The following is a 13,802-nucleotide window of genomic DNA, read 5'->3' on the forward strand; positions in this document are numbered from 1 at the left end:
TGGTAAAATTCCAAAAAAAGGTGAATTTTTTTTCAAGTGAACATGATATTTGAAAATTAGAGTTGTGTTTGGACATGAATATAATTTTGGGTTGTTTTTGAATTTTTGTGAGTCATCTGAGTGAAAAATTTGAAAAATAGCTTTTTGGAGTTTTTCAAATTTTTGAAAAAATCCAAAATTCATTTTCAAGTGATTTTTTTTTTTTGGCCAAACGATGATTTTGAAAAAAAGTAAATTTTTTTTGAAAACTTCTTATGTCCAAACGGACTCTTAACATTGCAAATTTTGTTTTACTCAAATTCAGTGTCTGCGCCAAGCAAACTAATACTATCACAAATACAACAACAACAAACCCAATGTAATCTTATAAGTGGGGTCTAGAGAGGATAGTGTGTACGCAGACCTTACTCTATCTTATAAAGGTAGAGAAACTGTTTCCGATAAATTATCGGCTCAAGAAATCGTAAATAATATCACAAATTCATCTTTTATATAAAAATTTATCACTTAATCATAATATATATCTTCATTTTAATTTTGCAACTATGATATTGCTAAATTGTTTTTCTTGGCATAAATAAGGAATCCGGATTAATATTTTCCTATTGGTTTACCTTTTCCCAATATGCAGTTGGTGGATAAGTTTTTAATGTTCTCAAAATTGGTGCCATTTGAATTCCTTATTGAATGAAGAAGCTATGTTACAATGGGCAATTTTTGAATGTACTTCATGCACAGGATTGGATGTCTCAGTCAATGACTGCATATTTGCCTGCCTCTGATTATTACTTCATCAGAAATGCTACATTTTTTTATACTTAAAACCAATTTAATCTTTATTATTTTCAACTTATTCTTAGTGACATGACTTGGTACGACCAATTTGATGTGAAACTATGCATTTTTATGTAGGGGGTAATATGAAAAACATGTGAAACTCTCACTAAGTCTCATTTAATTGTATGATGGGAATGACAATATTGGTACTTTATTCTTTAAATTTCGTTTAAGTACTGCCACCTAAAAATGGAATGGCATGTTGACCAATTTAATCATTGCAGCCTGTCTTGTCATTTGCATTCTTCATCTAATCTTACTTTTAAGCCTAATTATGTGAATTGAGTACCTTTTTAGGGTTGATGAAGCTTCTTATCAAGAAAGCTCCTTGCTTCTTTGCTTTTTCTTGCATTGCCTTTTCTTCCTTTTTGCTTTCTCTTTCTTTTTTCTACCACTGACAGGTAATATGACTCCCCCACAACCAAAAGAAAAGAAAAAAGAAAGATAAAGGAAATATTGAATTCAGACTGTACCTATTGAAGTAATATTTACTTTGCACAAAACTTAACAAGTAGAATCGACTTCAGACTTATCGGGTGTGAAGCTCAAAAAAAAATTAGTCTGAAGTGCAATGCATTTAAAGTCAATTAAGTCTAAAGTGTAAAAATTGCACTAAATATTTGAAGCCAAGTAAGTCTGAAATGCAATAAATATTTTCATGCACTTAAGGCCAAATATGTCTGAAGTGAAAAAAATACACTTTAGATGCACTTAATAGGGGTGTGCATTCGAATCGGTTTATCGATAAATCGAATCGATTATTTGTTATCGGTTTATCGATATCGGTTTATCGATATCGGTTTATCCATTTATCGATTTCGATTTCGAAATTTTCCTTATCGAGTTATCGATTTCGATTTCGATTTTGTCCTCTTCGGTTATCAGTTTATCGATAAACCGATAAGATATACTAAAAAAAATTTCTTTTTTTTATCCTTATTCTATAATACCCTTTCCTTTACCCTAAGTTCCTAACCCTATTATTTCATCTACCACATTTAAGGAATGATCATATTTAAAGCTCAAGGAAATGAAGTTCAAATTAATGGAAAATAGAATTAGCCGTGATGATGTATTTTTATTTTTTTTATACGGTTGGAGTGTTGGTGGTATATATTTGATCCCTTACTTTAGTTTTGTTGCATGTGCATGTTGACACAATTTTTATGTTATAAACGGTGTTCGTCTTATTTTAGCTTCTTTTTGTCCATATTAGTTAGGCGTGTTTATAGCAATATACTTCCCGTTGAATCCCGCAAATTTTCTTATTGGTGTAATCGATAACCGAATCGATAAGCCCCAAAAATCGATAAATCGAAATCGAAACCTTATTGAAACGATAACGATAAGCATATGTACAAATCGATAATCGATAAGTAATTATCGGTACGGGTCAAAATCGAATCGATAAATCGAATGCACACCCCTAGCACTTAAGGCCAAATAGGTCTGAAGTGCAATCAATGTTTTCATGCACTACCAAATAGGTTTGAAGTGAAAAAATTGTACTTGAGATGCACTTAAGGCCAAATAAATTTGAAGTGTAATCAATGTTTTCATACACTTAAGGCCAAATAGATCTGAAGTACAAATTGCCCAAAAACAGAAACTTGATCTTCAAATTTCAATAATCCTATATACGATTTAACACCTAAATTTACTCCAAATGAGCTTAAATTTGGAATATAACCCCCAAATATTATTAAGAACAAATTTCAATCATCAATTTGTCAAAATAATAATCAACAACAACGACAACAATAACAACATCAATCTAATCCCACATATTGGGGTTTAGGGAGAGTAGTGTGTACGCAAACCTTGCCCCTACCTTGTGGAGATAGAGATGTTGTTTCAAATAGACCTCGCTTAAGAAAGTAGAAGCACCACATTAATGAAAAGAAATAAAAAGGGACATCAGCGAGAAACCATGTAAAAGGTTGCATAAATAACAACATGATAGTAAGATGAATTTATCAAAATAATAATAAATCTAACAAACCATTTGCAATTAAGAAGAATTGGAAGAAACCCCAAGCAGTAGTTTAAAAAAAGCACCATAGCAACTCACCACTATAAAATACCATAAACCATCTTAAAACTGCTCACAAACACCATATAAATCACTGTCACCTTTATTTTAAGAAGAAGAAGAAGAAGAAGAAGAAGAAGAAAGAAGAAGAAGAAGAAGAAGAGGAAGAAGGAGGATGGGTAAGGGCCTGAAGTTGTTTGTACTTTGCTACTAATAAATAAAATTGTTTTTTTAAAAAAATAAGTACAAATTAAATGGGGGCGGCCAAAATAGAGCACCCCCCTCCCCCGCAAAAATTAGTTTGTAGCTATATCCACAACCACAAGCCCAAGGGGAAAAAATTAATGGTTTATTAATTTCAAACATAAAATACAGAAATATATTTTTTATATATAATTTATCCGTTGCAATTTCAATATTTTTTAAACTTATTTTCATAACCTAAAAATCAGTACAACTGTTGGAAATTAAACCAAGATTATGTAGTATTCCTATATTGTCTAGGATTTGGTATTTACTAGTTTATTTAATTTATGTCTAGTTAAGTTTTATTAACCATTATCATGTAGGAATAGGTTTTCTAGATTCTAGTCAAATTTGATTTTGTAGTATTATAAATAGGGGTACTATTACATATTTTCTATTGTGGAGAGGTAGCTACGATGTAGAGAGATTCATGAGTTTATGAGTTGTGAAAAAACCTCCTACCACGTTCTCTCCCTAGTTTAATAAATATCTTCTATATAGTTTTTGCTGAATTTTTTGCTTGTGCCTAAATTATTCTTCGGGGTATTTTAATCCTTTAAATTGGCATCAGAGCCTGCGTGAGATCCTGTCAGCCAGTAGGAGATCCAAAAAAAAATTATGCATACTCTATTATTCGATTATCCCATTTTTGTGTTTGATAGCAAAAATAATTTTGAAATTTGATATCAACTGATGAAGAATTTTTTTAAGGATATTGGATTATGGTCCACCATTGATAAAGCATTTGAGGAACCCCAAAAGGTACAACGTTGACGGTTGATGCAGCTACACAATTGGAGAAGAAAAGACATTTAGATTATAAGGCACGCTATTATCTCGCTATTAAGGTCGAATTGTATGTATCTAAAAAATATTTGCATGCAAAATCATCAAATGAGGCTTGGACAATATTGGTGAAGTCATATAGAAAAGTTGCTGACATAAAGAAGGAGAAACTTCAAGAGTTTAAGAGTCAATTTGAGTTGGCTCGTATGCGACCAATAGAGTCTGTCAAAGAATCTTTTACAAGAATTGAAGAAATAGTCAATGGTTTATGGGCCAATGGAGAAGCATTGGAAAAAGTTAAAAATTATTGAAAAAATATTACAGTCTCTAAGTTTAAAGTTTAGCAATAAGAAAGTTATTCTTGAGGCTACCAAAGATTTTAGCACTTTCGGACTTGATGATTTAGAAGGTGAATTGGTAACATATGAGAGATTATTGAATCAACAGAAACATGAGACATTGGAGGAGGCATCACAAAAAAAGGATTATCAGCCAAACGAAAAAGAAGACACATCAAAGATGACGAAAATAAATCAAGAAGGCCAAAATTTAGAAACAGCGGAGAAAAGAAGAGAAGGTACATGTAATTTTTGTTGTGATAGAGATTCTATTAAATGCGCAGGAAATCAAATAATATTCAGCCAAAAAGTTTTCCGGTTGATAAAAAGGAAGATTTGGTTGCAAGGGATGTCCGTCCAAATGAGGTTGGTGTTTCACTAGAAAAATTATTTGATGGTATTGAAGATGAATATAGTAATGAAAAAAAGCAAGAGAGTTCATCAAGAGAATGTTTCTGATAATCAACACAAGATTGAGGCAGAAATGGCTTGGGATCCAGAACTACAACAAAATATGATTATAGATATTGAGGATGCAATAAATTTTGTGCCATTGCTCGAGATTACTTGTTTCAAGAAGCATGACGAAATGTTTATTGGTGGCATAACTATACAACCTATAGTATATTCAATTGGAGTTGAATAGGTGTACAAGTCCAACTACAAGGCAACTAGAGAAGTAGATAATTTCAAAGTAAGAGAAAATTATATTGATGATATTTTGAAGGGATTTACCATGAAAAGAGAAATCATATATGAGCAATATTCAAGATAAATTGAAGTTGACTAAAGATAGTACTCGTGATTTTATTGATGCTACATATTTTAGGAAATTGGTGAAGGGTCTAAGGTACTTGACTTCTACAAGGCTTGATGTTACTCATAGCATGCCCAAGTTTGAAGATCTTGGTTTAAGGGAGGCTGTTGGAAATTAAACCAAGATTATTTATATTCCTAAATATTCTAGGATTTGGTATTAACTAATTTATTTAATTCATGTCTAGTTAGATTTTATTAACCATATTCATGTAGGAATAAGTTTTATAGATTCTAGTCAAATTTGGTTTTGTAGTATTATAAATAGGGGTGCTATTACATATTTTCTGTTGTGGAGAGATAGCTACAATGTAAAGAAATCCAAGAGTTTATGAGTTGTGAAAAAGCCTCCTACCACGTTCTCTCCCTAGTTTAATAAATTTCTTCTATATAGCCTTTGCTTAATTTTTTACTTGTGCCTAAATTGTTCTTCGGGTATTTCAATCCTTCAACAACTCTTAACGGTTCAATTAGTTTAATCAATTTTTGAATATTCATTGATACCCTAAAATAAATTATCCTACCTTCACATATTATTTTATTTGATAATAAAGGAAATGAAAAAGATAACAAGATCAATGACGACACAAAAATTATTTTGACATAATTTTTGAACAAAATCAATGACGACACAAAAGAAAATGAAAAAGATAACATAACAAGAAAAGAAAGTAGTGTTTGTGCTAACAAAATCGAGTATAATGCGTTACACGTGTATAGCTAATCAATCTGTTGACTAATCCCAAACACAAAAAGAGTGTTTTGACAGAGATGAGAGTATAACAGATCACTGCATATCCCTTTCTTTGGAAATAGACTTTTCTTGTCCATACTGTTCTTTTTCTTTTGTTAAAGGATAGATATATGATACTCCCTCGGTCCACAAATAAGTAGATTACTTTCCATTTTTCTAAATTTTTTTAGTAATCTTTTAAGTTAAATTAGATTAGATTAATTTGAAAATTTTATAAACTAAATTTAAATATTAAAAGTTATACAATAAGTACTATAAGATGCAATTTTTTTCGTGCCAAAAAAATAAGCTATATTAATTATTTTCTTTGTTTCAATTTGTTTGAACCTTTTCGCAATGCGAGAGTTAAATTGACTAATTTTTGGTATGAATTCGGACGCGAATTCTTAAAATATTTTAAAATTAAATTTATATATTTAGAAAATATATAGAAAATACTTTAAGTCACAATAGTTAACCATTTAAAATGTTCAAAAACTATTTGCAAAAAAATGGTCGAAGAAAACCTTATCTGACCCCCTAAATAGTATTTCCTCTGTTTAAAGAAGACTTGAGCTATTTTCTTATTAATCTGTTTCGAAAAGATTGACAATCTTTCAATATTTTCTTAATATGAAACAGTTATAGCCACACAAATATTATGGTAGGTTTTACACCATAAGTTTTAAAATTTTTATAGTCATACAAATGTTATAACTTATTTAAAATCACACATATCAAAAGTCTTTTCTTATTTATTAAAATTTGTACCAAGTCAAAACTATGATACACGTTTGAAGCGGAGGTAGTAATAAGTTCATTCTTTGTGATATGGGAGAAGTATACATAAAATTAAATCTCTAATCCTCCTAATCAAACACGTGTATTATTTTATACAAAAGTTTATGTTATAATTATTGTTTTTAATTCCACCAACCAAACATTATTTAGAAGGTGGCATTATTTATTAGTTGCATGACTAGCCCCATAGAAATTTGAGTGAGCATCAAGTGATAGTGATGAGTGAAGTAAGAGTGCACTTTGTGGAGTGGATGAGACCCGTGGCTGTCGCATAAATATGTCGTGTAAGGCTCTTTACTCTTCCCTTTCTCATTGATGTGAAAGGACTAGGCCATATTTATTACTACAAGTATACCAACTAACTAACATTCTATTATTATAAAAACCTCCATCACTTCTTTTGCTTTCATTCTCTTACCTCCAACTTGTTAATTCTGAGTTGCTACTAGACTTAGAAATATCACAACTACCATCTTGTTTTTACAAACTATGGTGTTTTTTCATTTCTCTGAATTGGGTTCTGTTTCTTTTTAGATCATGAGCTGTGAAGAGAAGGAAAAGTCCATGGCTGAGGTGTATGATGAGTATGTGAGAAGTAAGGCTTGTGAAAGAGTTGTCAAACCAATCCCTAAGGTGAAAGACAAAGTAATTTCTGCTTTATGTTTGATCTGTCTTCATCCCCCCCCCCCCCCCAATTACTTGGCTTATTGTTTTCCTGTTCTTTTTGGTTCGGGAAGGGAAGAAGATGAAGGGAAAATGGAAAGGGAACTTATGCGGTTCTTGTTTCTTTATGCATTTTGTCATTATTGTGTTTTACTTATATTGAATAACAGGTAAAGTTACCCTCCATAGGACCAGGAGGTCACGAGTTAGAGCAGTAGAAACAACCTCTTGCAAAATTGCCGTAACCCTGCACATAACGAGAGCTTAGTGCATCGGGTTGCCTTGTGTTTTCCTGAGATAATAGTATACAATGTAATTTTCCGGGCAGAGGTATGCCTTCGAGACAGAAGGGAGGGTGGAGAGTGAAGAGGGAGAAAGAGAACCTTCTCTGGTGGTGAACCTCCAAAGTCAATGGGTTACAATTGTTAGAATGTACTAAAATAAGGTTCTTGGTTAAACTCATCATTGATTAAAATGAGTATTTATATAAGACATCCATTTTAACTACCATATTAGATTATTAATTACTTCTATCTGAGATGAACCTTGTGAGTTCTCTTCATCAAGCGATGGAGAGTGAATATACCTGCCTTCATATGTTGTAATCTGGGAAAATCTTCTGTACAACGATATTGCTCCTGCGAGAGTCCCTAGCATATTAGCATAGACTCTAATTATTTAATTTGTTCAGTATAGGATAACAAGAGAATTATTGGATTAATTCTGCAAGTTGGCCGTAGAACTCCAGTATAGCAAATAAGCACGAAATAACTGCTTAGAGAGTTAAGGTTACTATTTTTCTCCAAAAAAGACTGTTTATAAGGGAAGGATTTGGTGATGCTGTAGGAACAGAATGTGTATTAGTATATCATATAAATGATTTTTTGTACATTGTCTTTTGAAAATTGAGTATTGTATCTTTCTAAAGTCTTCTTAAATGTGAAAAATTACAGGAGAGGGTGAGCTACATCAACCCTTTGCCTAGGAACGAGAAATCACGAAGAAACATATCTCTTCCTTTGTTTAAATTCAATTCAACGGCATTGAAACATCCCAATGTTATATTGAAAACATATCCTTTTTTCAAATAGGTGCAATACTACATAGCCACAATGATGGATTGTGGTTCTGTTTCTGCACATGCTTGTACATATAATCTGCTCTTGTTTCTAATACAAAGACCAACCAATACAAAGAACATACCGCTCTTGGTTCTCCTGGAGTGATGTCAGAAAGCTTCTATAATGTGGAGCAAAGCGTGGAAACAACTCTTCTCAATCAAGATCTCAAGGCCTTGATCAGAAGCGGAGCCAGGATTTGAAACTTATGGGTTCAAGATTGTAATCCTTTTAAGTTACTGAGTTCTAAATAATTATTTGTAGCTCCACCCCTGGCCTTGATAGAGATTAGAGCTACAACTCTCACATATCCATAGGAAAACATTTTGTGTCATCGAGTTCTGGAATTTTTCTTTCTGTTTCCTGATAACATAATGCTACGGAGATTTGATCTCTGGTAGTCTGTAAGTCGTACCAGCTTTCTTTAGTCTATGTTTTTGTTCGCTTTAAATGTGCTTGTTTACTGAGGTGGATCCTGTATAGAGGTAGTAGTGTAACGTACTCCTGCTGTCTCAGCGTCGGCGTATGGATTTGTACAAATAATCTGAGGAAATTTTTAAAGATGCGTATAGATAATAAATGGTGCATCCACTTTCATTAATTTTGCAGCTGCCTCTTTTTCTTGTAAGACAACTTATATAAGAAATCATCTGAGTGGTGACATACCACTTCCAAACCATTCAATGCTGAAAGGAGATAGCAACTATCACATAACACCAACTAGATGTTTCTTTAAAAATTGGTCAAGCGAGGCTCGTTCATCTGCAGAAATTGAGCCGATTCTTGGATCAGTCTAAATCTTTTAAACTAGTAGATTGTCTCTGTATTGGAAGACTTCTTTCTGTTATGATTTCTTCAAAGTTGCACATATTCGCTAATGTAGTTTGGAGCGTTATGATTTTAATTGTCAGTGGAGATGTTGACCATGGTCTTTAAGAGCAATGCTTCTGGTCTCATAGATTGATAGGACTACTTGTTAGCTTATGCACCACTTCACTGACAATAATATGTGCGTCTTTCTTTTTCAGGGAGAAAGTTCCTCGGGGATTACTGAAGAAGCAACACATGGTAAACAATGGAGGAGACCAAATCTATTTGTGGAGATACCTTCCAAATCATCGGATGCCTCCAATCAAGAGTTCGTGCAGGTTAAAATGCTTCCAACACCGACACCTACACCAAAAAGGGTGAATTTCCTTTTGACACCTAGTTCTTCTAATTCAAGAGCAAACGCGTTTCCTAGTCCCTCCTCATGCAGAAGCAAATCATCCATTAGGAATCTTTTGCCGAAACTAAGCTTCAAATCACGTAATACAAATTCAGATACAGAAAAGGCAGCCTTATCAGATGAGAAGGTGTCCATATCAAGGTCTTGGTCATTCTCTAAATTATTTACACCACGAGTGAAGAGGACTTCATCTTTACCCGTTACACCAATCGAACATCCAAATCCAGAGTCTGCTAGTGGAAGTATCAGCAGAACCATGACATTTGGTGTAAGTTCTCTGTGCAAAGTTGATTGACTTCTTATATATTGTGTTATTGGTAATTTCTGGTTCTAATATTGGAAGTTGACCATAGAATGACTCCGACCAGAGACTGCTGCAAAGCACAAAACATAAAACCAAGTACCTAGTTTAGTTTCATGACCTATGTCGAAAGAATATTACTTATGGAGTTTCATGTAGAAAATCTCCCAGAACTATACACTGTCAATTAACGGAACCTTAGCAAGGTTCTTAGACTTATCAACATTCATGATAACCATGCACTAGGAACACATAATGGTGAGAGTGTCGAAAGGCCCCAACCATCGAAAAGCAAAATAAGGAGGAACAATAAAACCTTTATCTTGGATGTACACTGAGGTTGTCTACAGAATGTTTCATGTAGTACTAGCATATGTGCTGATATTCTAGGAGATGGTGCTGCTCATTCCTTAATTTATTACAAGAATCAGGGCATCCATCTAGATACTATTTTAATCTAAAGCTAAATGCAGTGACTAGGAAAGAGTTCTTACATGTTTAAGGCCTGTAGTTGCTGTTGTCTGCTCTCAACGATTTTGTGCAATCTTTTGAAATATGATTTGTCATTATTGTAGACAAAAGAAGCACATATGCGCATTTCTAGATCACTTTCTCTCCCGGTCATTAACAAAGAACGAAGGACTAGGAGAGTAGAATCTTTCTTTCGAGTTGTTTCAACCCCTCAAGTGAAGGATGGGAATTCCACAGTTCCAGCTGCAACTCCAACCAAAGTATCTGGTAAACAACTGCTTATATCATCCAGTTTATTATTGGGATAATTACCTTAATTGGGCTGTCCTCCAAAATAATAGCCGGTAAATGTATATATTTTGTATATGTTGGCTAGCTTCTGGAATTAATTTCGACCGACAGGTCATAAATGAAAAAAAATCCCTTTATTATTTGGTTTATAAGCAATCACGAGCTCTGGAAGTTGTGATAGGGCTTCCTCTGTTCTCATTGATTTCCATCTTCTGCATATATGAGCACTACACGTGCCGCCACCAATATCTAATGTATGTGGTGTTTCTCAGACGATAATGAATCAAATGGTGAAGATATACCTGAAGAGGAAGCTGTTTGTCGCATATGCCTGGTTGAATTGTGTGAAGGTGGGGAGACACTCAAGATGGAATGCAGCTGCAAAGGTGAACTTGCTTTGGCTCACCAAGAATGTGCTTTTAAATGGTTCAGCGTAAAAGGTAACAGAACGTGTGACGTCTGCAAGCAAGAAGTTCTAAACCTACCTGTCACACTACGTCGCATCCAGAGTGCAAATGTGGGATCTAATAGGTTCCAGCACTTGGAAATAAATGGGTACAGGTGAGTGTTATTTGTTCTCGTCTTTATGGGCTAAGAGAACCGAGATATCTCTTCTAGTTTCTTGTTGACACGAGCTACTTATACAAGGGGCTAAAAGATTAATCCAGCTTCAGTTTTCTCTTCACTGGGAAGATGATTTACTATAAGCTATATCTACTGATGACTCATAGCGTGTTTAATGTTGAATTAAAGAATCGTGTCTTATTAGTACTTTTATTGCTCAGCGCCGACAAAGAAGACTATTTCCTTTTGAAATGGACAAAGCAGACTACTTTTGTTGTATTTTCTGGTTCCTCTCTTTTTATCCCAGTTTTTTCTTTGGACTAGAACTAGTTAAATCTGAAACTATGGTAAGATTAGAGTGTAATATTTTTGAGACCTAAAAATTAATATTCTTGTTAACAAATTACTCAACTGATTCAGCTTCTGAAATTTGCTGCATTATACAGGGTTTCACAGGAACTACCCATTCTTGTCATTGTCAGCATGCTTGCCTACTTTTGCTTTCTTGAGCAGCTTCTGGTAATTTTATAAGGTCTTCATAAAAGAAACAGCCCGTCATCAATATCGTATTGATTTACTATTGTCCCATCTGCAGGTTGGAACAATGGGTACCGGTGCAATTGCTATATCAGTTCCCTTTTCTTGTGTGCTAGGTCTGCTTTCGTCTTTGGCATCTTCAACCTTGGGTATGTCGTCCTCTGCTTAGGTGGATCATTTTAAAAACTTTGATCAAAGTATATATATAGCTTCAAAGGATGTATAAGTACTAATCAGTACTCCCTCCGGACTTTTTATCCATCACTTTAGCCAAAAATAAATTGTTCCAAAATGTTTGTCGCTTTCGAAAACCAAGAAGACATTGACTCCTTTTTTTTTTTTCAATTCCACCTTTACTACTCTACGAAGGCATATAGTCATTAATTACTAATTTAAGGAAGAGACACGGGCAATTTAGTCAAATACCCATATGATTAACGTTTTAAAATGATTTTCTTAAAGGGTGTGCCAAAACTTTAAACAACTGATAAGGAGGATCCGAAGGAGTATAATTTCGATTGGTGTGGGGAGGATCAACTGATTGTTGCTTGATATAGTCTCTTTAATACAAAAAAGCAATAAGGTAATTTGAAAATCTATTAGTTTGTGTTTATAAGACTTAGATATAGTTGAAAATGTATCTGAGACATGGCAACACCTTAAAAAGCAGCAAAATACAATCTTCACTTGGCAATTTCATGACAAATGCTGCTAAAAAATCTTATGCTCGGTGTCTTTCTTTTTTGTATACTGACATAATCTTTGTTTTTTTTTGGCAGTGAAGAGAAGGTTTGTCTGGGTTTATGCATCAGTTCAGTTCATCCTCGTGGTATTCTTTGCTCATATGTTCTATTCCTTGGTAAGATATTCCTAATCACATCATTCTTAAATGTGAGGATCTGAATGAATTACGGACATTATGTTGGACCAGAGGCCGATTCAGAATTTAAATTTTATAGATCAAACTTCAAGTTCTTACTATTGAATCCATTTAACTTTTGAAATTTTGGATTCAAAAGTTGACACTTATTTAAATTTTAGGTAAATTTTTAACATACGCATATTTATGTTCCGTGTCAAAAATACTGGAATATGATCAAGGCCGCATCCACCTATCTGGACCTGTAAAATGTTATTAGTATATGTTTTCAGGTTCATGTACAAGCAGTTCTTTCAATACTTCTCTCAACATTTGCTGGTTTGGGGGTTGCAATGGGTGGATGTTCCATAGTTGTCGAGTTCCTTAGATGGAAAAGGCGGCGACAACTATTATTAGATATGCAGCAAAATTCTCAGCTGAATCAAACAGCAGCATCGTCCCACACAGATCGTCAACATAATCAACCGGATATAGAAAATCCGGCGACATTTAGTGGGAGCTAGATAGTCAATTATGTCATAGCAGCAGTTTAAAAGGCATTTAAATTCATAGTTGTTGTAGGAAATGGCTTGTTGCGTATATTTTGAAATTTACTTATTCTGCACTGAGAAGTAGAAATGTTTATTGTACTACTCTGGAAGCTTAGATTGAAAAAAAAGCTTCCATTATAAGCAAAAGAAAAGATATAAAGAGCAAGAAAAAATTGTCAGGGTTCCACCTGTTTTTTGCTGTGTGTTTTGTACAAGAAAAAACATTTTGTAAAGCCCTGAGTTTTCTGAACTTTCACGTGGACTAATTAATGTTACATGTAATTAACAAGGTATGGAAGGATCAAATTGGTGTCTTATTCCATGTGGTGATACATATATATTGTTACGTAACGCCTTCCTGATATTCTTTGGAAGGGCAACGTAAGGCTAAGCAACCGATGTCAGTGCGGTTGCTGTCCGCCAATGAGGTCCCCTCCGCACGCTAGACTAGATTGTCAGTGCCGTGCGGGAAAACCAATGTCACGAGCAATTGCGGAAGCTGAGAAAGAATTGAGTTTTGAATAATGATGATGATTTTATTGATGACTGAGATGCTGATTACAAAAGATGCGGTGTCGAGGGGGAGAGACACCAGAAAATTGCTTGCTTGAAAATGTTTGATTGTTTGGT

General features: G+C 33.9%; 1 protein-coding gene across 2 annotated transcripts; it reads left to right on the forward strand.

Moving 5' to 3' along the window:
- The first annotated feature begins 6,957 nt into the window (after positions 1–6,957).
- LOC107799942 (uncharacterized) lies at positions 6,958–13,451 on the forward strand. 2 transcript variants are annotated; one of them, XM_016623086.2, is made up of 8 exons: positions 6,958–7,222; positions 9,399–9,866; positions 10,475–10,637; positions 10,934–11,222; positions 11,672–11,744; positions 11,821–11,911; positions 12,542–12,621; positions 12,915–13,451. In XM_016623086.2, exons 1-8 carry the CDS (start codon positions 7,127–7,129, stop codon positions 13,143–13,145), a joined length of 1,491 nt encoding a protein of 496 aa, XP_016478572.2. In that variant the 5' UTR covers positions 6,958–7,126; the 3' UTR covers positions 13,146–13,451. The 2 variants fall into 2 exon arrangements, with proteins under 2 accessions (XP_016478572.2, XP_016478571.2); XM_016623085.2 differs by having other exon boundaries at positions 6,960–7,234.
- The last annotated feature ends 351 nt before the right edge of the window (positions 13,452–13,802 follow it).

The sequence above is a fragment of the Nicotiana tabacum genome, chromosome 3 (assembly GCF_000715075.1).
Source record: "Nicotiana tabacum cultivar K326 chromosome 3, ASM71507v2, whole genome shotgun sequence".
In the NCBI taxonomy this organism is placed as follows: domain Eukaryota; kingdom Viridiplantae; phylum Streptophyta; class Magnoliopsida; order Solanales; family Solanaceae; genus Nicotiana; species Nicotiana tabacum.

Excerpts from the sequence above, each read along its gene's own strand:
- LOC107799942 (XM_016623085.2), top strand. The coding sequence starts at position 7,127 with ATGAGCTGTGAAGAGAAGGAAAAGTCCATGGCTGAGGTGTATGATGAG. Across the intron at positions 7,235-9,398 it reads TCCCTAAGGTGAAAGACAAA|GGAGAAAGTTCCTCGGGGAT; the intron begins GTAATTTCTGCT and ends TTTCTTTTTCAG. Across the intron at positions 11,745-11,820 it reads GCTTTCTTGAGCAGCTTCTG|GTTGGAACAATGGGTACCGG; the intron begins GTAATTTTATAA and ends TCCCATCTGCAG.